The sequence below is a fragment of the Theropithecus gelada genome, chromosome 3 (assembly GCF_003255815.1).
Source record: "Theropithecus gelada isolate Dixy chromosome 3, Tgel_1.0, whole genome shotgun sequence".
Taxonomy (NCBI): domain Eukaryota; kingdom Metazoa; phylum Chordata; class Mammalia; order Primates; family Cercopithecidae; genus Theropithecus; species Theropithecus gelada.
Window position 1 is genome coordinate 70,955,212 of NC_037670.1, and position 26,406 is coordinate 70,981,617.

A 26,406-nucleotide genomic window follows, 5' to 3' on the forward strand; every position below is an offset into this window, starting at 1 on the left:
ATCTCTTTAATCAGCAAAGTCTGTCCTGTGCCATTGAAGTGCTACAGAAGGAAATGGATGTAGACTCTAGCTTCATTTGTGTAATGCTGCTTTACAGACATGTTGTCAAATTGTAGTTTTCAGAGGAAAACATAGTTTTCTTTGAGGTGATTCTTCTGAGTGTGGTAGGCAGGATAACAGCCCCAAAGATGTCCACATCCTAATCCCCAGGTCCTGTGAATAGGTTCCCTTCCACGCCAGGACTTTCACAAGTGTGATTAAGCTAAGGATCTTGAGATGAGAAGATGATCCTCGATTGTGTGGGTGGCAGTGATGTAATCACAGGGGCCCTTGTGAGAGGGAGGCAGGAGAGGCAAGTTAGGGTCAGAGGAGGAGGAGGAGGAGGAGGCCTGAGTGATGTGAACCCCTGAGCTGAGGAATGTGGGCAGCCTCCAGGAAACGGAAGAGGCAGGGAGCCTAGACTGTCTGGAAGAATGCAACCCCACCGGCCTATTGCAGACTTCTGACTTCCAGAACTGTAAGATAATAAACCGTGTCTGTTGTTTTAAGCCACTCAGTTTGGGCTGTTCGTTGCAGCAGCAACAGGAAACTAATAGACACTGAAGAAGAGATTCAGTCACCTGTTGACTCAGTACTGTGCATCTGCTCTGCCAGCCACACTGCCCGGCCCAGCTGGACCTTGCCTCCTGGACGGAGAGACAGAAGGAGTTATAGAGAGTACTGCATGCTGCCATGAGAATAGAACTGGCACGCAGTAGAAAATGATGGGGCAAGGAGGTGCAGAGGGGGCTCGTTTTGATGGGGCATGAGTCTAAGAAGGCCCCTCTGAGGAGCTGGAACCTGAATGTTAAAAAGGAAGTGGCCATTCTGAGCTCTGGAAGCCAAGGGTTCCAGGCAGGGGACACTGTGAGTGCTGAACATGCAGAGGGGCTCGTGCTGTGACAGGAGGCAAAAGGATGCAGGACTCCCCTCCTCCACAGCCCTCCCCACTTTGATTTAAAGGAGGAGGCTGTGGTGGCTCAGGTTTTCTTATCCCCGCAGTGGGAAAACCTCAGGAGAATCTTTTCATACCTTGATCTTGCCCGAGAGGGTTGAGGGTGTGCATGGGACGCATCCTTTCTCGTGGGCATTTTGTCTGTGACTCTCGACATCCGTGTGCTGTGCCCAGTCATCGCCTGTCCTCAGCCCCAGCACTCTGATGGCAATGTTCTGAGAGCAGAGGAGCCTTGACTTCCAAATCTGTTAAGTGATACTGTGTCAGAGCTGAGAACTTTCTACTTTCGTCATCAAATTCTGAATTGGCTTTGTCATCTGGAGTGGAGCAGCCCTCTTGCGCACAGTCCCTGGCAGGAGCGACAGCAGAAGGCTGAGGGCCAACCCTTCTGGGTCCAGACAAGCTGTCCCATACCCTGCCTTGGCCCAGGTCTGTGCATGAGGAGGAGGAGAGTGTTTCTGTTGCTGGCTTCTTTTGAGTAAGCCCTGAAGGCTCATGATCACCGTCCACTGTGTGTTCTCTCACAGCCCTTGCAGTCTAATCATTGATGTGGATTTTAGAGAACATTTATTCCCGTCACCTGGTTTTATCAGCAAAAAGGTGGGGGCCCTGAATGGGGACATGGCCAAAGTATGTCGAGAGCTTTCAGAACCCCTACCCCTGCTCCCTGAGGACAAGGAGGATCGTGGACCTAGGAAACTGCGGTGGGAATGCTGAGCCTTGTCTTTTGTAAGGACACCTCCTACATCTTTTTATTTTTTTATTTTTATTTATTGTTATTATTATTATTTTTGAGACAGAGTCTCGCTCTGTCACCCAGGCTGGAGTGCAGTGGTGCAATCTTGGCTCACCGCAATCTCCACCTCCCCAGTCCAAGCGATTCTCCTACCTCAGAGTCCTGTGCAGCTGGGATTACAGGTGTGTGCCATCACGCCCGGCTCGTTTTTGTATTTTTAGTAGAAACGAGGTTTCGCCATGTTGGTCAGGCTTGTCTCGAACTCCTGACCTCAAGTGAGCCACCCGCCTCGGCCTCCCAAAGTGCTGGGATTACAGGTGTGAGCCACCGCGCCCAGCCTCCTGCATCATTCGAAAAATGTACTTCCCTTATCCGTCTGTGAACGCCTGTGAGTTGCTTATGTATAAAATCAAGGGTGTATTTTGCTTTGTGAAATGTTTTTTGAATTGTCTCTATTTTTTAATTAAGTACTGACTTTTTAAACCCCCAAATGTCATGTCTCCCAGAATTAGAAGTGTAAATGATCTTCAGGGACCCTCTCCCAACTCTGCCAGATAGTCTAGTCTCCTAGAACCCTGGAAAGGTGTGTGGAGATACATACAAAGTCTGTGTGCCATGGTAATTATATGTGAAGTGGGTTATTTTGGTTTTCGTTTATTTAATGAATAGAGTAACGTAGTTACACTTAGTAATACTCATTCACCCAAAGGAAGGGGGGCTGTTAAATCATTGTGTTTTTTGATGAATGGCCTGTACACTGAAAAATAAATTGGACAAACTGGCATAGAGCTCAGTGAACATGAAATCAGCTATTAGAAGAAAGCTTGTGAACAAATTCTGAGGCAGATATGCATCTTTTGATTAATGCCCTATCAATCATCCACACAGCTACCTTAGCTAAAATCTTGCCGTAATCATTCATGCTTGCTTTTGGAAACACTGGCAGCAACTATAACGCCACAGAAACGGAATATTATTACTGATTTCTCCCTAACTTACTGGGAACAATGACTGTTTTCACCATGTTTCTGCTTTCCTTTATTAAAGAAATACAATGCAGAATGAAAGGAGAGTTCTTCAAAGCCTGGTGAAATTCTCCTAGGGTATTCTTAATGATATTCAGTCTGAAATGGGCAAGCTATTGTAATGTAAGGTTCTCTGTAGAAATAATAGTAATGTAATCCCATTGAAGCTGCCTGTTATGGATTGTAGTCAAATAGGCAAAATGTAGAGTCACGTTAATGAACAGAGTATATCTTTGGAATTATTACTTAAAGTTGTTGAAATGGTTTGAATTTTGCTATTGTAATTATTTTATTCTCCGTTAATGCGCTTACCAGCCATAGTAATTAACCCACCAGATTGGAAATTTGCGTGAATTCTGACTTTGACATTACAAGAAACCCTGATTCTTTCTGGGTATTACACAGCAGGATAGGGAGAAATATATACATATATATAAAAATATTTTTTTACTGATTATTTTTTTAAAAAGAAATTTCCATGGATGCAATTATTAGTTTTTCATGCATTTTTAAGCCATTGGCAAATTCCTTAAGAACACTCTGTTCTTTTAAGAGGGTTTGATTCCAAAACCACGCTGGCACAAAGAATGATTTGGCATTGCCTGCTAGTCGAGAAATCTTTAGGTAATATCACTGCTTCCTCAGGACTTACTGTAGCCTGGGAAATAGTGTGGCATAATAAAGTAGTGACAGGCATTAGCATGCATAATGGGCTTTAATAGACATTAAATGCTGTTTAGCTAGAAGAGGGAGCAGTGCTCTCCCACTGGAATATTCCTCCATCGAAGCCCATTGATCACTGATTTCAGTGGGGAGAGGTTAATCCATCAGCTTCTGTAACCAGACGGCACTGATGGAAATTCTTTAGGTGGCATTCTGGATGAACCAAGCTTTCCATCTTTACAAACAAATGAGTGATATGACAAGCATGGTGTTCAAAACACATTTAACCAATTGATTTTCTTTCCTCTTGTAATAAGATCTGGAGACATATGAAAGCGTGCGGTGTGAGCTAAGATTAAAGGAATTGCTCCATACACAGGAACATACGGAACTAAGAGCCAATAAAAGTCCTATAAAGCATGTAGTCACCCATTCTCTTTTTTTATATAAAGTTTGTTATTGCAATAAATAGTTATTATTGAGCTGATGCCTTTTATTTCTGTTTTTGCAGAATCTTGTTTCAGGTCTGCGTGTGTATGTGCACGCACATGCGTGTCTCATCTCAGTGCTCATCTTTCCCTTAGAAGTTTTCAAGATGCTTGGCAATAATCCTACCTTCTCATTTAAACAAATTTGATTTGGGATGGTAAAATTATAGATAGAAAGCTGCAGATCTTGTGTACTTGTCTGAGCTCGGCATTTAAGTGATGGTCGTCTTTTTTTATCTCCCACGCACAGCCCAGCCTTGAGCTTCACCTACTCTTCTGCGCCCGTCTCTCTCCACATGCATCAGCAGATCCTAAGCCGACAGCAGAGTTTAGGTTCAGCCTTTGGACACAGCCCTCCACTCATCCACCCTGCCCCAACTTTTCCAACACAGAGGCCTATTCCAGGGATCCCCACGGTTCTGAACCCCGTCCAGGTCAGCTCCGGCCCTTCCGAGTCCTCACAGGTGAGAGCGATAGGTCGATGCACCTGGCTGCGCTGGTCAGCCGAGGGTGGGGGCAGGCCACCATGTCAGCCGTTAAATCAACACGACACCTCTGTGTTCTCACAGCCTTTGTACTGGCATCCTGTCTTCTTAATACTGAGGTCTAGTCTTCAGTTTTGGTGGACGTGTTGTGTAAATGCTTCTCATCAAACAGTTTTTTCCCCCAGAGTCATTTTCCCATGGGAATAGCAGCAGGCTGCTTGATAGGGCTCCCCTGTGACCTGGTGCCATCTGTAACCTGCATCCCATGTTAATGCAGCGTGTGGATGCATTGCTCTCATTTGGTCTCATTTGCTCTCATTTGGTCACTGTTCACTCCCTCTGCTAGAACCACAGTTGCGACTTACCACCGGGTGGTACTTTAGAGTAAGACTAAAACTGTGCTTTGCCCTGTGTTAACTGTTGCCACTTTGATATTGTTTGGAGAAAAATCTGGATGCTCTGGTTAAAGAACTTCACAAACGGAACGGGTTGGTCTTCTACCCTCCTCACAACTTTGTTCTTTTGAAATACCCTGTTGGAGCTTGTTAAAGCTTAGGGCCTCAGCTCCATTCTTCTAGCTTTTAAAAGCCACAGGGAGTTTATACTCACGAGTTAAAAATGAAGAGCTGCCGCATTTACGTATTTTCTAGCTTTGAACATACTATCTGAACTCTACTACCCTGGGAATTGGAGCATTATCAGAGTTGTTGCTTTATTGCCAAATAAGCCCGCTTGTCCCGAGTTGCAGGTTTTAATTATGGTACTGCTCCTTGTTGATGAAAATCTTTTTGTCTCTGGCTCTGCAAATGTGACCAGCAGAACAAGCCCACGAGTGAGTCTGCAGTGAGCAGCACTGGTGACCCGATGCACAACAAGAGGTCCAAGATCAAACCCGATGAAGACCTCCCCAGCCCAGGGGCTCGGGGGCAGCAGGTAGGACACTCAGGGTGCACAGGCCAGTGTCCACTCCTCCCAAGATTGGTGTCTTTAAGCCAGCTCCCCCTTCCTTCCCAGTCCTGGTGTCTTTTCACAGCAGTTCCTTGTTTACTGCATTGTTGACCTTGGCCATACTCGACATGTACAAAAGGCTAGGTATAGAGTCACTAAATTGTTCTTCTAGCTCAGAAGCAAATGCAGTCCAGGAAGCCATGTGGGGCATAGCTTCTTGACAGGTTAGGCAGGTTAGGAGTATGGTCAGCTGTAGTTCATAGAGGAAATGGTTGCATTAATTTGTTGCTGGCCACAGGTGAGACCAGGCTTCAGTCCTCATCTGTGATCTTGAGCCTGAATTACTGAGCTCCTGGACCCAAGCCTGAGCTGTGGCAGATCTACTGATGGCTCCTATACCAATTGTGTTCTCATTTTTTCTTATTTTGCTACTTCCCACTTTCTAGGAGAGCCTGGCGAACCAGAAGGGATGAAAACACAACTAACCTAAGGCTAGTTAAATCCTGGCACTCAGCCCAAAACTCTGAAAGGAAAAGTGTAGGAATTTCAATCCGGACTCCGCCTCTAGTCACTTAAATTCTTTAGGCCTCAGTTTAAGGATGTATAGGTTATACCCGTAATATCATCTCATAGGACTCTCAGCCTGACACAGGAAGGAGCTCCATGAATGCTAATTCCCCAACATAGAGATTGGACAAGAGTCCAGCTGTCCAGAGAATCTGGACTTTGTTGTCATCAGGCTGCTTCAGCCCAAACCTCAGACTACTTGCCCAAATTTCCTTTTCAGCAAGAACGTGGAGGCTGGAGTAAATTGGTGTCACTGGTTCTGAAATGGATCTTTCCTCTTGCATATTGCCAGAGAGCAACTACCTTGCTGGTTACACTTCAATGCCTGCATACGGTTTTTATCATCTAGCCCTGGATTGGGACCTGAATCTACACAAGATGAATTCTTAAAATGACTTGGATTTGCATTGCTGTGAAGCTGCCGCAGGAAGGACTGTGCCCCTGAGCTTTGATGCTGTGGCCCCTGGGCCCTGGGTAGTGAGCATATCCTTAGAGATCAGAGGTTGAATCGAGAGGACATTATCCCTATAAAGTCCACAAAAGTATCTCACACAGTCTCCAACAGCAGAGAAAACAGAATTAGAAATACTAGTAAACCATTTCCCTCAATTGCAAAATATAAGAAGAAACAAATTAACAGACCGAAAATAATTAAAACAACTAAACAAAATAGAAGTACCAATCTTTTGAGTAAAGATCTAATTTGATTTATTGTCTTATGAGCTTTGTTTTGTTTGTTTTTGGTTTTGTTTTTGTTTGTTTGTTTGTTTTTTTAAGATGACATTTGGGTTTATTTTCAGCTCTGTAATCAGGGCAGCAAAGTTTGGCCTCAACTTTTAATCATCATTTTGACAGGCTGTTGCCTTGAATCACATGTTAAAACTCCCAGAGTGTATTTGGTAAATCTGAAAACGTGCACAGAAATGATTTTATTGTTTGACTTCTTCAATTCACAAAACCCTAGACCCAAATCTGAATCCAGTTTTTACTTTCTCTTCTTGTCTTCCCTCCCATTGTGTCTGATGCTTCCCCCTTCTCTGTTCCCTGCCCCCTACCCTCTTCTTTCAGGAACAGCCCGAAGGAACAACCCTTGTCAAGGAGGAAGGGGACAAAGATGAAAGCAAACAGGAGCCTGAAGTCATCTATGAGACAAACTGCCACTGGGAAGGCTGCACGAGGGAGTTCGACACCCAAGAGCAGCTTGTGCACGTAAGTGGATGGTATTCAGAAACGGGGCTTTACAGCTCTGTGACCCTTTCCAGGGAGGTCGGCCTCTCTGACCCTGAGCTGAGTCAAGTTTCTTAGCGAGCGGCATTGCGAACTGGAGAGGGCTTTATGACTTTCTGAGAATAAAGAAAACTCGGAGCCACGGTGCTTGACCTGTTCAGTCAGCTAAAGCTGAGTGTAAAATTCAATAAAGTCTTCAATAGAGAGTGTAATGACTCTGATCCTGTAAGCCAGAAAACACTATTTTGAGTTAGCGACTTTGATGGTTATTGAGTAATAGTAAGCTGGACATGAATTATGATTAACCTTTTAACCAAGTTTGATTCCCCTTCCCAGGCCCGGTAACAATGGAAAAAACGTGGAGATGGGGAATTTCTTTTTTTCCTCTCCCAAACTCTCAAAGCCTAAGGAAGCTCCCATTATTTTAAGCCGCAGTTAGTACTCTAGATGAGCTAGGTAACATCATTTCTTGGTTTGAGGCCAGCCCTTGTGGGGTTAGTAGTTTCATGGAAAAAGTTATATGTGTTTTTAAATGTATTTAGTGATGGATGTTTTGGAAACTGCAGCATGGTCAGATTGAGAACCACACCTCCTCTTCCAAACCAGGTTCAGAACTTTTTACACACTCTTCTGCATATCATTTCAAATAATGCAGTGTGCACAAAGCCTTCTCCCCACCCCATGCCTGATTTGTGATACTCCCTTCCCAGTGCTTCACTGTTCTTGGCACTTTCTTGAAGACCAGTGGAGTTTTCCCTGGCAAATGGGACCAGGAGCGGCTGACGTGGAAGAACATTTAGATGATCAAGAATAAAAAGATGCAGGTGCTACAACCCCTGGCAGAAGCACAGGGTCCTGTTGAGGCATTAAGTGTGGCAGTTTTTCAAGCTTTTAATGTGATGAGAAATTGGACAAAGTAGCATTTGTTGCGGTTCTCCTCCTCCTGCTCTCTCTCTTTTTCTGTCTCCACTTTCTCTTCCATGATCCATTCTTCTTTTTACAGTAACTGTATTTTTAGGCAATTCATGTTTTTTGATAACTAACATTTAGATTAAGCACTAAAATTTTGAGTCCCTCTTACATCCCACACGTTTCATAGGCAGTGTGATCTTTTAATGTGTGTCTCCTGCAACTCGGCACATCCTATATAATATATTCCACGCATTGCAGTTACATTATAGTGTTAAGCACACAGGGTGCCAGATTTTGAGCTCTGTTCTGTACAGAATGTTTTGAGGATTTTACATAGTGTCGCCAGGGTTCCTCTCCTCCATTGCTTTTTAAATCATGTCTCCTGGTAATTGTATACAAAGAATTATAGATTTCTGAGCACAGAAAAAAAAAAAAAAAAGTCAAATGTTTTTAATTAAGGTATATTTCCAGAATTTTTCCATGAACTTAATTTGATTCTTTTTCTTTAATTTGATGCAAGTGTTCTTTTTAAGCCAAGCCTGACTTAATGGCCATTTATTCTTGCTGACTGTTTAATGGAAATCACAAAGACATTGGAATACCAAGGGGGAGAAAAGTTTGGCATTTTTGTTTTAGTATGGGGAAATACTCCCAAAGAGTAGCATATGCTATGTGTATCCTTAGTGATATAATGAATGATCAACAAACATGAAGAGAATTGTTTGTGCAAAACCTGCTATCATAGAAGAGATGTTGGCAGGATGTCTTGCTTTTTAAAATATCCTGAAGGTGACACAGTCTCATGGTGCTGTTTTGGAGGGGAAGTCATTGTAGTTTGCAAGGAATGTTGGATACTGGTTCAGTCGTTACCAAATCAGGAATGAAATAAGAGCTTATTCTAAGTCTGCATTTAAAATGAATTGTGCTCCTCATAAGAGGCAGGGTTTGAAGTAATATTTTTTGGAGTGCAGTAGTAGCTTAACCCTTTCACAGCCTAAATACAGTAATGTGAAAGCTTTTAAAAGATGGTGAAATTGCAGGTATTTGAATTTAATTTCGGTGGCCAGTGGTCTCAATGATGTTTTAATAGAGAGATCTGAGTAGTTTTAAAGGAAGGCTGCTTAAAACTACCAACTAAATGACCAGCATGTTGTCTGTTTTATCAAAATGGTCTTTAAAAAATATGAATGCGCACATATACAGTGGAATATTTTAATTCCAGATTAACCAGAAGAAATTCATGTCAGGATTAGAAGAAAATCCAATATATTACCTTTATGATATTAATTTTAGTCTGAGACAAATTATATGAGTAAATAAACTTAATTAAATGAATTAAGAATTTTAATTTACCACAACATAAATAAGAATACTAGTTTGTATCACTTATTTTCTGCCTTTTTACTTACTGTCTGAGGTGCAGGATCCCCAAGTTTGCATGTTTAAATTGATTCTACATTGCATGACATGCGTGTACTTTCTTACTCATGAGTATATCTGGCAGCAGTAGTGGTGGCCTGTTATAGAGTAGGTAGGTGCTTTGTATTATGTTGATTGAAGGAATAGCTACTTCAAGTCCACCTAATTACTTTGGTGGTAGAATAAATACCAGTTGCAAAAACTACTTTTTTACAGAGGGAAGCATTAACAGTTTCCATTCCTGTGACTTTCCTTGGAGAGAGGACATTTTGTGAATTAGTTGAATTTTCATGCCACATACAACCAAGAGGCAAGGTGTTAAACCATTCTGATGCTCTGCCTTATTTATAGCCGTGACCCATTCTTTTTCCCCTTCTTACAGTTAATAGAAAGATTCATGATTCTTCATGGTTGTCTATCTAGTGTCTGACAGTCCCGACTGCCTGCTAAAGCAAGTCACTATCTATAATTGATATCCTTCCGGGGAATAGGGTGCTGGCTGCAATTGAAGGGCTTTGCTGAAAGCTCTTAAATCCTGACAAGTTCTCCCCTTGTTCTGGTTCAGTCGTTGAGCTGCACGGTTGGAATTCCGGAGTTATTTGAACTTGGTGCAAAAGGGAGACATGTGTTTCACATTAGCAAATCACAAAGTTGAAGAAGAGAATTAGAAACTCGGCTGACTTTGCCCGCCAGGTAGTCTCATTTCCACTGTAATGCACTCCATGTACTCTTGAAAAGATTACCTCGTCCATTACTATCTGAACAGATGGGCTAAATATTAGCCCTTCCCTTCTCTTCTCCTTTATTTCAAGCCCCTCTCCTTCACCAATTATGTGTTTATTCTAGGTTTGCTGCTGGGTCTTTATCACAGGGATGTTTAATTAATTTCTCTTCCCAGCAAGATAATTACAATTGGGCTTAGTTACTCTCAAGCTAGTATTAAATTTGTCATAAATTTACTTCTGTGACCAGAAGCTAAGAAGATAGATGCGTGTTTTTGTTAGCTGTGTTCTTGTTGTGCTTCGTCCCTTTATTGGTGTCAGTTAAAATTGAAGGAAACAAAAAAGCAAGAGAAATATATAGAACAAAAATTAATTCTAAGTACGTTGAAGACTGAACTTATTATTGATTTGCCAAGATGCAGGTATTTTCTTTTGCCATTTGAAAGACACACATTCTAACATCTCAAAATGAGTTGAAAGTCCATATTTTTCTTCAATTTTAAATTAACCAGACTTTTTTTGTTGTTGAGCATTATAAAAGGTGTGAATCATAACTTCAGATGTGTTTCTGAGAGTTGTAGTGTATCCATTTTCAAAGTGTTATTTGGTTTTGCTTTCTGTTTAAGCTGTTTGGTTTGTGCTGATGTTATTTGGTTTAGCTTGTGTTATTATGCAAAGCAGCTCAGCCCAGCTTCTTCCAAGGAGGAAGGACACTTTCTGTCTACACAGAGATTCATTTCCCTCTTGTTTTAATTTTGTCCTAGAAGTAAGTTCCATCTTTGACTCTTTGATGTTTGAGATGTCTGAAATATGCACAGCCTGCAGCACACGTCAGTCTCAGGTTCTCTGAAACCTGTACACTTTTGTTGTGCATGACGTTGTATATACCACCTATGTTTTGAGAGGCTTTCTAAGAGGAGGAAAAGGAATAAACATAAATAACTTTTATCTCAGTGTGGAGTCATTACTGCTGAGTGGCTGGTTATGCTTGAAAACATCAGTGCTGAGATTGGAAGAATAATAGTATCATCACCATACTTCATGTCCACCTGTTTGCTGTAACTCTGCAACTCTTCGCTCTCAATTTCAACAATCCAACTCCCTATTTCTGTGTAAGAAATAACACATGTAATATTCTCCCCAAAGGTCTTTAAAAAGTCAAATGATTTTTCAAGTTTTATTCGCCAGCCCAATCCCCAGCGGCATGACCCTGCAGGGCCCTTGGCAATTGCACTGGGGGAGGTTGTCTTCTCCCTGTGGAGCAGAACCACAGAGAACGTGAGATGTATTTCTGTTAGCACCCAGCTTCAACTGGGTGGCATTTAAGTCTCTGTAATCCTCCATTTGTCTCCTTTAAACATAGTGTCAGAAATTCACCTTTTTGTAGAGTGATTAACCACCTACTTGGATTTTAAAATGCTTTCATATGCTGTGAATTTTGATGTCTAAAAGCATGCTGAAGTTTCCTTTATCAGAAGAATACAGTCATAATCACCTTTGCTGCCATTTGGAAACAAATTCTATACATCAGCAGCATGAAAATGAGGGGCTTTCTTTTTAATATAGAGATTTAGATATAAAGAAAGCACATCTAATTTGTGAAGAATTGATGTGTCTGTAGAAACGCAAGGAAGAGTTAGGATGTGAAGACATTCTTTTCACATTAATACCATGATCCTAAATTTGCATTTTAAATGTTTCCCATATAATTTTGATCCCTTTGCTAAAGTTGCATTGTCTATCCTTACCTAAGAGAAAATTGAGTTTAAGATGTGATAGAGGTCTCAGATATGAGGCAGAAATTAGTTTTGTGTGCACATAAAACATAAAACGAATGAGTGGAGATTCTGATCTTATTTTCCCTACATGGAGCTGCTAGTTAATTTGGTTACTCTAATTATTTGGAAACACGGCATATAAAATATAGACTAAGTACTACAAACTTCAAAGCCATCTTTTGACAATTTTGCCTTAAGGGTCACGTTCTCTTTAAAGTTGCTGACTAAATTGCACCTGCAGAAATTGTTCCCATAAAGAGACACTCAAGAGATCAGATCGAGTGCGAGGGTGTGTGAGGACTGTGTGGTCCACCAGCCAGAGCCCCCCAGGCCCAGCTGGGATTCTGAGTGGCAGCCCCATCTCTGCCCTGCCTCTTGGGATGACCTCCTTCGAACCATTTGACCCCTTAGAACGTTATTTTCTCACTTATCATACTGTGAAACAGCCGTGAAAATAAACACTGTCCCCAACGTCCAAGGCCAAGCAGAGATCACATGCAGTAGGTCTAATGAGAAGCAGACAGAGGGTCTCGAAGAGGTCACTCCGTCTCTCGTTGTTTTATGTGTGTGTTTCGCTGGGTTGAGTGGGGGAGGAGAATGCGGTGGCACTGTTGGTTTCTGTGACTTATTTTATATTAATTGTTGCTAAACTGGGATGTACACTAGACTGAAGGCAAGAGACTTCCTTTTTCTTCTGCAGTGTGTATCTGCTCAATAAGACCTGGCCAAGACATCTTGCCTCGTTCAACCTTGGTTTTAGTCAAAGAAAGCAAAAGGTTTGAACTGGATAGTCCTTAGGATGGCAAACAGATTCTCTCTCAAGTGCCAGCTTGCTGGCTGGCAGCCACCGGGAGTGCTGTGCAGAGTCCCCCTCCCCTTTCAGCCTGGGAGGAAGTTTGGGGTGGGCTGGGAGTGGGGAGGCTGTGAACAGTTATGGGTGACTGCCCCCAGGTGGAGTTTAGGAGGCACCATGTATTAGTTACTTTCTTAATTCATTCATTCGTTGTATACTCCCTGAAATATTTCATCAAAATCTTCCTCCGAGTAACTGTTTCTGCCATCTGGGGAACATTTTCCTATTGAAAGCTTTTTAGCTGGTTCTCAATGATACTTTAGGTGAGATTCTAGATTCTGCCAAAAATTAGTGCCCTGGAATATTCTGTATGGATCCATTCCAGACAAGTGGGAATGGTGGTCACTTTGGACTGGGCTGCATACCTCATTTGAATATACTTGCCTATAGCAGATGTTGCTGGCATAATGTATTCTCCTGTTTATTAGGAAAAGTATAAGCCAACATTAGTGGATCAGCCATTTGCTCAACAGCTCTTGATGAGATGTGCAGAGAGCCCTGGCAGGCGCTGCATGGGCTGGAGACAGCCCATGTGGTACCCACAGCCCCAGCTTTGTGGTGGGCACATGATTTACACCCTCAAGAACTGGACAGTCTAACTGTGAGGGGGAGATAAGGAAACATAGAGGCATAGTGAACAACATGAGGCAAAACATAATGAAGCCATAATTGTGTATTGTGACTATGGGCTGAGAGAGGGAGGAGTACAGAGGGATGCTAGAAAAGACTCCTAGGAAACAGGTGGAAAATATGGTTAGAGTCAAAGTAAATCATACAGGTAAACTTTTGAGGCCTGATGAAATGATGATGATGATGGTGATGATAATGATGATTTGAGAAGAATTAGCACCTGATTTGAAAGAACACTTTTGTTTCCCATCGTTACCCAGTGGCAGTACAATGTGAATGTGTTTCAAAGTGGACCAACCTGGGTTCACAGCCTGCTCTGCTTCCAACAAAAATAGTAACGTTTACCACATAAAACGGTGAGGGAATTAGCTAAAAAAGTTATACTCAATAAAATGTTAGTGATTCTGCTTATAAGAGAGAAAAATGTAAAGATATGTAGAGGCTGCTATGTCCATGCATGTCACGTATAAAAGCAGGGGTTAGGTTAATATTCAGACAGTGCTGGGGTTGGTATGTCAGCATGAAATTAGTAATTGCAAAAAGATGTCGATAAGCCCCCAGTTCATGAAACACTGCGAGAGAAGAACTGGAGGGGCCTCTGGGTTCGTTCCTTCCATTGCAGGTTCTTCTTCCTTGTGTGTTTCTGCGGTGTGGAGATTCCATCTCTCCTGTTCATGTGTCTTCGTGTCCTGATATCCTTCTGGAAATTTTCTTCAGTGGTTACACCAAACCAAGATTTCCCCACTGTAGCACATAGGGGCTGATCATTCTCTGGTGTTGGGGGCTATCCTGGGCATTGTAAGGTGTTGAGCAGCATTCCAAGCCTCTCCCCACGAGATGCCAGTTCTTTATAGTGGGGGGCTGTCCTGTGCATCCCTCCCTCATCATGACAACCAAAACTGTTTCCAGACATTGTCAGATGTCCCCTGGGAGACAGCATTGCCCCCAGTTATGCCCTAAATATTTCCTTTTGCCGTATAGTGTGGAGAAAGAAAAACACACATAAGAAAACGAAAAAATATAATTGTGATTAAAGAAAAAGTTTCTCCTGCTTAAATGTACTTTAGAATGTTCAGATTAGAAATAAGAGATGATCTCATTAAAATGTCTCTAGTAAAAAGCTACTTAAATACACATATGTGGGGTGTGTGTGTGTGTGTGTAAACTGGCAGAGCTTAATTTTAAAACCACATTTGCCAAGGTTAGGCACACAGTAGCTCTCAGCAAGGCCCATAACCAGCCAAGCCATTTTTCTTGGTGGAGAAACTCCATCACTTTTTTTTTTTTTTTTTCCAGCCCTAGGGAAGTCACACAGACTCCAGCTTCTGAGATCATGGCAAGCAGAGTTGGAGATCAGGCTCTTGCTTTGACATAAAACAGAGCTCCGGGAACAGAAAGCGGTTTTCTAATGCGAGGACTTTTTAAGATTTGGGGATATTTAGGCTTCTCTGGGATTAGCCAAATACTACCATGGAGGCATTTTTATTTTTTCTAGAACAATTAATGTTGCAAGAGAAGAGAACTGTAAATGGGATATCCTCAAGAGACTTTGTATAAGCCAAGGCCTTAAACTTAAACCAACTCCACCCGACCCCACCCAGTTACCAGTAAAACCAGCATTAATCAGTGAGTGGGGGATGGGAAGAACACCAGATAGTGTGTTGGGGATCTGCCTTTCATTCCTACATCTGGCAGAAACTGTTTCTGAATTTAAGTAAGTTACCCTGCAGTAAGTCCTCCGTGTCTCATCTGTAAAGTGGAGATAATAATATCCTTTCTGGGCTCTTCACTGGGTTTTTTAATTTGTTTTTTGTTTATGAGGATAGAATGAGATCCTATAATGGAAGTAGTTTGTAAACTCAAAAGCTTTATTCAAACGTAAGGACAAATAGAATCCATAGCAAGTAGTACTAATAAACTCATTCAACTGAAGAATGGAGAGATTAAGTGGACTTTTATGAACATTTTAAAATAGTCGTAAGTATACCATTGATTCAGTTGCACAGGCTTACCTATGCAGGCTGTTGTTAATCTTACCTGTTTACTCATCTGCTGTTGATCCATCATCACCACCTGGTGGCCACTTCAGAAATTGCAGGCATAATATCTAGAAGAAAATGCTTCAAGCATATCAGATCTAGGGTGCTGGGGTTGCGAGCTACCCCTTTGGGTAAGGGGAGCATACAGGGCAGACTGTTATGAGCACCATCAGTGTACAAGCAGAACAGTGGGAAAATGAGTAAAGTGAAGGCACAGAAGAAGGAATGAAAGATACATCTCATGGTGATTGGACATGAGCATCGTATAGAATAAACTGGCAGATTTAAACACAAAAAGACCATTGCAGAAAGGCTTTGGGGATTCTATGTGGAGAAGACAGCAGGAAGAAGTTAATGGGTACAGAAAGTATGGGAAAATTTTATCTATGATTATAGCTAATATAATAAAAGGCTGAGGTTTTTGACATCTCTTTGAATTAGAAATATAATTACAAATGATTTGTTTTATGCTTTTTGGTTGAAGAGTGGTATGATAAGTAATGCAGTTAGAGCAGAACCAAAGTATGTCCGGAAGGCAGAAGGGTAGTGGGTGGTAAGATTAAAGAGCCAAGTAGCACCATGTTATGGGAGACGTGATTGCTAGACTAGAAGTCTGACTTTTATTCCAGATGGAGTAAGGAGAATTAAATGCTTTTGATGAGAGGAATGGCTTGAGCCAGCATCAGCTTTAGAAAGATGGGGCTGAGCCTTGCAAAATCTGGGAAGTTGCAAGTACACCGTATTAAGGAGGGGAAGAGTAGGCTGGGGAAGGGCCAGAAGTGAGACTCTGCAGTGGAAGTTATTTGAAATTGTTTTTTAAAATTTGGGAGGATAATTTGGAGATGTTTTACAGTTACAGTTTGGGCAGCTGATGTGGATGTTCTACATGATATCCAGAGAGAAGTCAGAAGCTTCAGGGCTGCTGGCTGAGCACTGGGAGGAGATGTTGCCCATGGAACCCCTGTCTCTTGCCTGTGTGGCATCAGTCTCTTTACCAAAGGGTACTGAGATTCTGTTATCTTTCTTTAAAAGAGGATTATGAGGGTTGTTGGGAGAATTATCTCTGAGAGTTTATGAGAGAGATCTACTACAGTGCTAGTCAAGTTTTTAGAGCCAGTTAGCTTTTATTGTGATTGTTATCGTTTTTCCTTTGTCATTATTTTGCTTTGTGCAAAATAAGGTATGCCAGGCCAAGCGAGTGGCACATGCCTATAATCCCAGCACTTTGGGAGGCCATGGTGGAAGGATCACTTGAACTCAGGAGTTCAAGACCATCCTGGGCAACACAGCAAGACCCCATCTCTACAAAATAATAATAATAATAATAATCATTTAGCCAAACATGGTGAGGCATACCTGTAGTCCCAGCTACTTGAGAGGCTGAGGTAGCTGCAATGAGCTATGATTGCACCACTGTACTCCAGCCTGGGCAACAGAGTGAGACAGTCTCAAAAAATTATAATAAGGTGTGTCTTATTTTCTAGTTATGAATACACAATCCTGTGGCACACAAGCATCACCCGGCAAATAGCTCCATACATCTACAGTGGCCGCTTTTCTTCCAATCAGGGCAGGACTGTTTTGGACAAATACAGAGATTGAATATTCAAAGCATTAGGTCTGGTGGGCTTAGACGAATAAAATAGACAGGTAGGTCGACCACATTTTATTTCTAGGTGGTGATTCAGATGAATGGGATGTAGTTGCCGGTCTGTTTGGCAGGAATGAAAATGTCGTTCTAATCAGGAAAACAAAACTGCACTAGCTGTCTTCTGTCAGACTCACAGGACTCTCTCCAGTTGACTATGTCTCTAACATAACCGGCCCAATCTTATCTCGGCTGCTCCACCTCCCTAAAGGGACATGGTGTTTCTTTAGGCTCTCTCTCATGCTTCAGCACAAGTGACCTGTCCCAAGAAGCTCTCTAGGACAGGCAGGAGAGCCCGGTTCATGAAGAGGAGGTCTTCCTGGTGGCTTTTCCTGGGGACAGGGAGAGTTCTCACAGCTCCCTCTGGTGCAGTTTCTACCACAAGATAAAGTAGTCAAGCTGCAAGTGAAACACAGCCCTCACTGTATTCCTCCTTGTGTTTAGCGGAGATAAACTTCACTGGAATCTCAGTACTAAGCCATTTGGCTTCTGGCTGCAGCTTTAATTGGTAAAATGCAGATTTTTTTTTTTTTTTCTTGATCAAGAGGGGATTATTCTTGTTATCAGTCCAGAGCATCTTATTTCAAGATGAAAAGCCTTTACAGAATTACAGATGCCAGCACTTGTACAAAGCTTTTTGGCGATTGACAACTCAAAGAGAAAGTATGATTTATTAGCCTATAATGGCTAACCCTGAGCAATGGTCTAGGTCCTACTGATTTGTGAAATTGCTTAATGTGAACTGCCTTTTTATGCTACACAGGCCCCAGGTTACTCAAATAAATGTAGCGTCTACATTACATGAAATGTTACGGGAGAGGGAAAAAGAAAAGGGAGGGGGGAGAGGAGCAAGATGGATTCTAAAATCCATCTCGGTGGTGCCTTTTACAGTAGTTTGGCTGATAAGCCGGCAGAGGAAAGATTAATAACGAGGCTTGTCGCTATCAGTGCCTGCTTGTCGATTCTCTGTAACAGGGCTGTCTGTTCAGCATGGAAATTATTGATTAAATAAAAATTGCTATTAGATTGTGACGTGATCCATAATCACAAACAATGGTGGACATTCCTCTCTTAGATCCTTGGCCATGCATCAAGTTGTTTCCTTTTTCCTCTGGCCATAATTTATATTGCACTGACACTTGGGCTCATTAGGTTTATCCTTTCTGCTCAGAGGCACGGGAGGTGAGGACCAGCAGGAAGTGGGGGAGGAAGAGAGGAGAGAGGATGGCTCCAGCCAGGGGTCTGGCCAGTTTATTCACTGGGCTAGCGTAAACATGTTGCAGTAAAATACATATCACGTAGCAGTTACCATTTTGACCATTTCGAAGTTTGCAGTTCAGTGTGGCATTGATCACAGTCACAATGTTGTGTAACCACCACCACTGTCCACTTCCAGGACATTTTGATCACCCCACAAGGCAGCTCTGTATACATGAAGCAGTCACCTCCCATTTCCCCTCCCTGTCAGCCCCTGAAAACCACCAAACTGTCTTCTGACTCTATGGATTTGTTTATTCTGGATATTTCTTATAAATGAAATAATACAAAATGTGACCTTTTGTATGATTTCTGCCTTGTTTGCACTTACCATGTTTTCAAAGTTCATTGATGCTGTGGCAGGTTTCAGTGCTTTATTCTTTTTTATGGCTGAATAATATTCTCTTGGATGGCTATACCACATTTTGTTTATCCATGCATCTGTTGATGGACATTAGAGTTTCTGCTTTCTTGCTATTGTGTTATTGTAAACATTCATTTACAAGTTCATGCTTGAACACCTGTTTTCAGTTCTTTTGGGTATATCCCTAGAAGTGGGATTGCTGGGCCATGTGGTAATTCTCTTTGGTTTATTTGAGAAACTGCTAAGGCTATGGCAGGGTTTAAGCTGTAGGCTCTGCCTTTTTCAGGTGTTCTCACCTTTAACTTCATTCTGCTTCTCTCAGTACCACCCCTTCTTGCCTGAGTGCTACCTAAGCTCCCCTGGGCTGGGGATTCAGTCTGGCTGTGGAGTGCTCTGTGACACTGCTATCTGTGGGTATACAGGCAATACCCAGCAAATAGTTCCATACATCTACAGTGGCCACATTTCCCCTAAACAGGGTGGGTCTGAGAGCCAAAGCATTAGGCTAGGTGGGCTTAGACAAATAAAATAGACTGGTAGATTGACCACATTTTATTTCTAAATGGTGATTCAGAGGAATGGGGTGTAGTTTCTGTTCTGTTCAGTAGGAATGAACATAATCCTCTTTTAGTAGCTAGTTTGTGTGTCCTCCTTCCAGGACATTATTGCTGTGGTCCCTCCTAATTGCGGAATCTTAAAAATGACCTAACCAACTACAAGGAGGTCTAGAAAGGCTAAAAAACATATTGAAGGCTACTAAACTCATTAGTGAGTGGTTTGCTGCTGATTAATCAGTTCCCTCATACACAAATCACACTGTTTTAATGGATGCTTGGTGCATATGAGGAAGGTTTGGCCTTTAGATGTTCTTAACTACTAAATGTATGCATTTTACTATCTCATACTTCACCCCAACAAAGACAGTCCCCTTCCCCTGTCTACTTCACTCAAGTTGCCTCAAGTTTGATATTTTCCCACATATTTATGGCCAGTTAGATACCATTGAAAGCGAATATAACACTTCATCAGAAACTTCAGACCCTTTTATCAAAACACTGGTGAAATCACACGCTCGTCTATAACTGAATATTTCCACTCAGGCTAAAAACCAGAAGAGACATCTGTCTATTGATGTAGACAGTACTCTCGTACCGGTGTGCTATTGATTATCCTAAGCTTAAAGCTGGAAGCAACACTTAGAGGAAGCATAACTTCTTAAACTTCAACCTCCAAGCTCCCAATGCACTCCCCTACCCAACCCTGTCTTATTTACCAGTCCCACTTTAAGCCACAGCCGTCACATGGAGAGAGGCAGAGATGACGCTTCTCCAGAGGGAAACAGCTCTCAGGGCAGCCCCTGGAGCCTCGTGCAGGTACAAGGGCAGCTGCCCAGGAGCAGCTCTGAGTGTCAATCCCAGCTTCCCATGAGGCCTTGTTGAATAGCAAGAGACTTTGGAGAAAGTGCCGCAAGACAGTTGAGGATCATTCCAGAAAGCCACTCTAAGCATTCACGAATTATCTAAGAAAGAAAAGACCAAGTTTGAAGAATATAGATCCCATTGGAATTCTTTGATAAAGTTAGATACATACAAAGATTGAAAGAAAGTAAATATGTGAAAATAAGAAAAAACTAGTGACACAGACCTACCTGAACATATCCAGTCCACTGGGGCTACTGTGGGTCCTGATGGCCACAGAGGGGATGCTGTGGGATCCAGGAATGGGGAGGCACATCCCTTGGAATGAATGGTTTAGAATCAATGAATGGCAGTGAAAGCAAGTAGCTTACTTCCTCGTTTGCTCATCTTCTGTGTTGGTCCAAGTGAATGTTCATTTCTTCATTTTGTTATTTGTTTGGAAGAAGAACTGAGAGGACAGCGATGACACCGATGAGACCTGTCCTCCTGGGGCTTCCCATTGGAAACAGAGACAGCAGGAAAAGGAAGCGTGCCTGCCTAGCTGACACAGGAGTAAGATCGTTGATGGGCAAGGGGATCAGAGGCCACTTGAGTGGCAACGTCAGGACTGCGATTTCTTACAAATGGCACAATGAACCAATATCAGAAGTTTTTGATAAATTACAAAAAAAGAATGATTTGCTGGGGGAGATAGAAAGTGGTGACTATCATTCTGTACTTTCAAAGGGGCGAGAAAATGAATTCTGAAAGTTCCAAGGGAAGGGTCAAGTCAATTCTAGAGAAAACTCTTTTTATTATCATAAATGTGTTGTCCTATTATAAGATGAAACGATGATCATTGGCACCCTCTGGGTTCACCGAGAAAACTGTCACGCTAGACCGGACTGATATTTTCTTTCACAATATCATTGGACTGGTTGTTCAGGAAAATACAGTAAATATGATTGACAGGACTTCAGCAAAACCTTTAATAAGAAACTATGGCCAAGGCGGAGGAAGATGGTTGTGTTAAATAGCAGTTAGGAGATGTAATTGTTGGGTGGATGATAAGGGCATGGCTTGGCACCAGTCAAAGGAGCTGTTTCTAGAACTGTGCTGCTGGGCTGGGCTCCCAGCCCTGGTCTGCATAACAATTTGGTGTACCTGTTTCCGGGATGAAGTTGTGGAGTGCAATTATCATCAGAGTTGTTTGTGAGGAAGGTTTATATCCAGTTAGTGACTGAATCAGGATCCTCAGAGATCTCGAAAAATTAAAAAACCTGAAATAGCTCTAAGGAGATTTAAAAATATGATAACAACATAGGGCCTTTAATTAACTATAAGTTCACTATTACAAGACAAAGGGAGTTTCCACCAAGCCTAGCTAATGTGATTCTCAACTATAGAAATAGAAGTGTGTTATTAGAATTATACTCAAAGTATCTCTGGAAAAGAGCACCTTAGTCTGGCACTCCACTTTCTAAAGATACACTGATGTATAGGCATTGGATCAGATAGAGAAAGAGCCAGACTTGCCTTGTGTAGGGTGGTTAGAACCAGGTAAGGTGTGGTGTGCGCCTGTAGTCCCAGCTACTCAGGAGGCTGAGGCTGGAGGATTACCTGAGCCTGGGAGTTCAAAGCTGCAGTGAGCACTTGTGAATAGCCACTACACTCCAACCTGTGCAGCATAGGGAGACCCCATCTCTGAAAAAATAAAGAAGAACCAAGGAAGAGAAGTTTTGCAAGTTGAAGTTGGGCAGAAAGTGCCAAGGGACGTGATAACTGCTTTCAAATATTTGCTGGTGGTTGACTGTCCTGTGGGAGCCGAATCCAGCTTGTCCTCAATGTATGGATCAAAGGTCCAATGCGTGGAAACCATAGGGAGACAGATTTAGGCTTGGTATAAGGAAAACCGAATTGACCTCTGAGACCGGCCAAAATGTTTACCCAGGGAAAAGGGAGTTCCTGTACTGCAATGTGAGGTTGTTTAAATCGTACACCATGGGTGTGAGGTATTATAGAGGTCATACAGAGCATCCAGTGGATTGCTGGACTAGATTTACTTAGTCCCCCTCGAATCTGAGTGAAGTTCTTTATACTGCAGAAGTTTCTTGCAAGCCAGTTACGTGCCTATATTCAAAGCAGGGACCGATTTTCATTTGTTCTCAATGAAGAACAGTATCATCTCAGTTTTATAACACTCCAGCAGTTTTTCCTCTCCATCTAGGTCAAGACTTTCCCTTCTTTATTTTAAGTTTTTTTATTATAAAACATGTCACTACTTAGTAAAACAAACTAGGCTGACATACTGTTTTTGAAAGAGTGAACCTCTGAGTTCCTCAGGTAACTGGCATGGGGTAAGAATGTGGGTACTGTGAGGCCTCAGTTTTTCCTTGTATACCACAGCCACCTCTATTGTAAAAACTTCTTAGATTTTCAAATATTTTTCTCCTTTTATTTTGATGTGACGAGTCCTAATATGGTTATTACATATGAAAATTCCCATATAATTTTCTTTAGAAATCAGTCTTGTGCTCTGAGTGCTTCTGTATCACATACATTTTATTCTGAGATCCTTTGAGATAAAAACATTAGTGCCAAGCTTATTGAGAGGTAAATAAATAATCAAGTACTTTGAGAATACCAGGAAAGGCATTTTTCCCTCAATAAATACTTCATTTTCTCTTGGGTTTGCACTGTGGAGATATGTGCCCTAACTCTTAGGTAACCTGAATGATATAAAACTTAGTGTCATCATTGAGTTTTTAAAATCACTTTTTTAAACTGCAGTCCTTAGCAGAATGCAACTCAGTCTTTCTATTTCAAACACATAAGAGATGACACATAAGAACTTTTAACTTGGCTGAGCTCTTTCTCATTCTGTCTTTTGCATAGCAATATCTTACTGTTGGGTTCTTCTTTCTTCCTTCATTTTTTTTTTTTGTTGTTGTTGTTGTTTTGTTTTGTTTTGCTTCGTTTTTAAAGATTTCCTCCTTAGCATCATTATCTTGGTAATTCACTTCACTCTATTCCCCTGTGTTCTCGGTGGGGTGCAGCTAAGATACCTTTGGTGGTGTTCGTCAGCTGGCCCTTCGTTTTCCTCCTCCCCGTGAATTTTGAGTTAAGGATGAATGTTTCTTTTTGAGAGATTGTTGGCTCTAAGCTGAGGCTGAGCTAAGAACACCTGGGAGAGCCTCACCTGCTGCCCATGGAACCCAGCCGCATTTCTGTAGCCTGAGAAATGACCCAACCCTGTTACCACATCCACTCTGATGCTTTTATTGTCAGGAACTCCTGAAACATTAAGAAAGTTAGAAACTAAGAAATGAATAAAAAGAACCAAATAGAAATGAACTGGTCTTTAAGTCCTAAGAAAGTGCACTGTGAAATGCGCTTACCAGGGCCTCCCTGGCCATTCCTGTTAGGGATCCCGTAAGTGTCAGAAATGTCTCCCCTGAGAAACCTGGGCTCCACCTGGGTGGGTCATTTGAAGTCATCCGTGTTTCCCTGGAATAGCACATTCCCAACTTAGGAATAAACCTAACTGACCCTGGTCCCCAAAATTAGGAGTTGTAATCCTTGTTGGAGCCTTTTGGGCCTGTCCCCTGATAGGATATCTGTATCCTCATACACATGCAGATTCATACATTGCATATCTCAATATTTAGAAGCTGTAAGTCAAGCTCACAAACTGATAAATGAATGAAATGTTTCATGCTTTGTCTAACACACCTGTGTTGTGACCAGGGAGGGTAGGTTTCATAGAGAATTCTTGGACTCCACAGAGTTCTCTGCCAGTACGTGGTGGCCCAGGGACAATTGTCTCCCAGCCCACCCTCTTCTCCTCCCGCTCTTGGAGATGCCTGTTCCAGAGCTGAGGAATAATTCCTGTGCATCCAGAGATCTGAGAACCACCGCCCCTGCTAGCTCTCTGCATTGGGGGAAGCACCAGGCAACCTGTGCCCCATTGGAGCCTGAAGTCTGGCAGACAACAGAGAGCCTTGTTCTGGGCAATGTTGCCCTTCGAGCTCAGATACCCCTTATACTTTTTTAAGTACAGGGGAATCCATATTCTAGTTTAGAATCTGTTCCCTGCATCATTTGCTAAACTTATTTTATCTTTTGAGGGATGATATATTCAAATTAAGGATAAGTGGCAAAGCAACAGGATTCTTCATGGTAGAAACATGCATTTGGTTTGGTTCTAAGAGTTGTAACATCATTTTGCTTATGGAGACCATGCTGAACTTGGGGCTATAACCAGGGAATAATGTGAGATACCCATCCCTCATATCCCTCATGCCCTGAAAACAGCCTCGTCCCTCTCCCCTTCCTCAACTCCTCTCACTAACTATTGTCCCCCAGACCCCGAGGGGGACCCTGTCTTTGGCCTTTAGAACTAGAGAGGAACAAAACAAGGAAAGAGAAATTGAACAGGAAGCTAGAGAGATAGTAAAATAATATCCTTTGTCTTCATCCCCTTCCCTCCCTTCCCATGTCAGGCAGTGGTTAATGCTGCAGCAGAGTCCAGTGGGTGGGTGTCTGAACAGTGGACAGGAGACCTGGGGAGGCGAGCACCTGGGCTGTGTTCTAGGGGGCAGCTATCAGCTGCCAAGGGTACAAAAGGCAACGTCGTGTTCACTCCATGGACCCCAAGATTTAGAGGAGGTCTATGCAGACGTGGCTCTGAATCCGTGTATGTGTGTGTGCGCGCGCGCATGTGTGTGTGCTTGTGTGTGTGAATTCAGGATAAAGAATATTTTTTAGCAGTTAAGCACTTTGCTCCACATCCATCCGTCTATCCATCCATCCATTCTTAAACTTTAACATTCAAAAATACGGCAAACTTTATATTCACATACAGTAGAGAGCCCTTAAAGAGACCACACTCACCAAAGCTTTCAGTAAGGGGAACATAATGAGGATTACTAAAGCAACAGGGAAACGTTAAGATTCAGATAACTATTTTTTAAAAACCCAAATCTGTAATCCCTTCAAAAGCAGTTAAAACCAAAGGCAACTTTTATTAAAATATTAATATTTTAAAATATTTTTGTCTTCATGTATTTCTAGAAATTGAGTCTGCACTCTGTGTGTTGTTTCTGTGAGTTTCTGTTTTGTTTCTTGCTTTCATCTTATGAATGTGCCATAATTACTGAATCGTCGTTGTTTTTCATTTATGGTTTTTCTCACCACTTTTTTGGCCATCAGAAATAATAAACACCTTTGTGTAAAATTCTTTGTTCCTAATTTGGATTGTTCCTTTCAGATATAATTTTAAAAACCAAATAACTGAGTTAAACAGATGAATTTTAGAACGATTTGAACTAAATTTAAAAGAATATACCACTGGGATTTTGCCTGGAATGTTATTAAAGCCTTGAATTGAAAAGAATATACATTAACTAAAATTCAGTTTCCTGGCCCAACACGGTGGTTTATGCCTGGAATCCTAACACTTTGGGAGACCCAGGTGGGAGCATTGCTTGAGCCCAGGAGTTCAAGACCAGCCTGGCAACATAATGAGACCCTGTCTCTAGTTTAAATAATTTTTTAAAAAATTTAGTTTCCCCATATAATAATGGAGTTTGTACTTGTTCCGTTTTCTGAGCGTTCTATCTTGATTTACCTCATATTTCATTTCTGGCCTATTCCTAGGCAGGAAATTTTTTTCTCTATGCATTTTTCCTCTCCTGGTCATTGCTTTTAATAGCAAAGGTATACTGGGTTTTTGTTTCTTTTTATTTTATGTGCAGTCAACTTATTGAATACTCTTGATGTTTCCTCATGCCTCTGTATTTTATGTCTTGGGTTTTCTAATAATATACTCCTATGATCTGTAAGTAAGAATAATTTTATCTTCTTAAATATCAGATACATATTTATCTAAAATATCAGATACATATTTCATTTCTATCTCATTGCATTGGATAGATTTCTTGGAATTGTGTTAGATAATTGTCTTGGTTGCATAACCCCAGTTTTGTGTCTGGTTTTAAAGGGAATGTCTTTGGGGTTCAACCTTTATTATTCTCTTTACTGTTCAGTTAAGATAGATAATGTTTGGGCATGTGAATGAAGTACCCTTCTTTCTCTTCCTAAATTTTCTAAGACTTTTATCTCAAGTGCTTGTAGTTACTTTACTGACTGTTTGCCACATAGAGATTACTGTGTGGTATGATGTATTTCTATGTCTTAAATCATCTTTGCATCCCTTGAGTGTGCCAGGTGAGTTACTCTTTTGATATGTTGCT

General features: G+C 41.8%; 1 protein-coding gene across 2 annotated transcripts in view; it reads left to right on the forward strand.

The window, feature by feature from the left end:
* The window catches only part of GLI3 (GLI family zinc finger 3), a 269,528-nt gene that overhangs the window by 199,896 nt on the left and 43,226 nt on the right, over positions 1 to 26,406 (forward strand). For both annotated transcript variants that reach the window (XM_025380576.1, XM_025380577.1), the window contains 3 exons: positions 4,157 to 4,370; positions 5,211 to 5,324; positions 6,975 to 7,115. In XM_025380576.1, the coding sequence (XP_025236361.1) occupies positions 4,157 to 4,370; positions 5,211 to 5,324; positions 6,975 to 7,115 (469 nt within the window). The remainder of the gene's footprint in view (positions 1 to 4,156; positions 4,371 to 5,210; positions 5,325 to 6,974; positions 7,116 to 26,406) is intronic.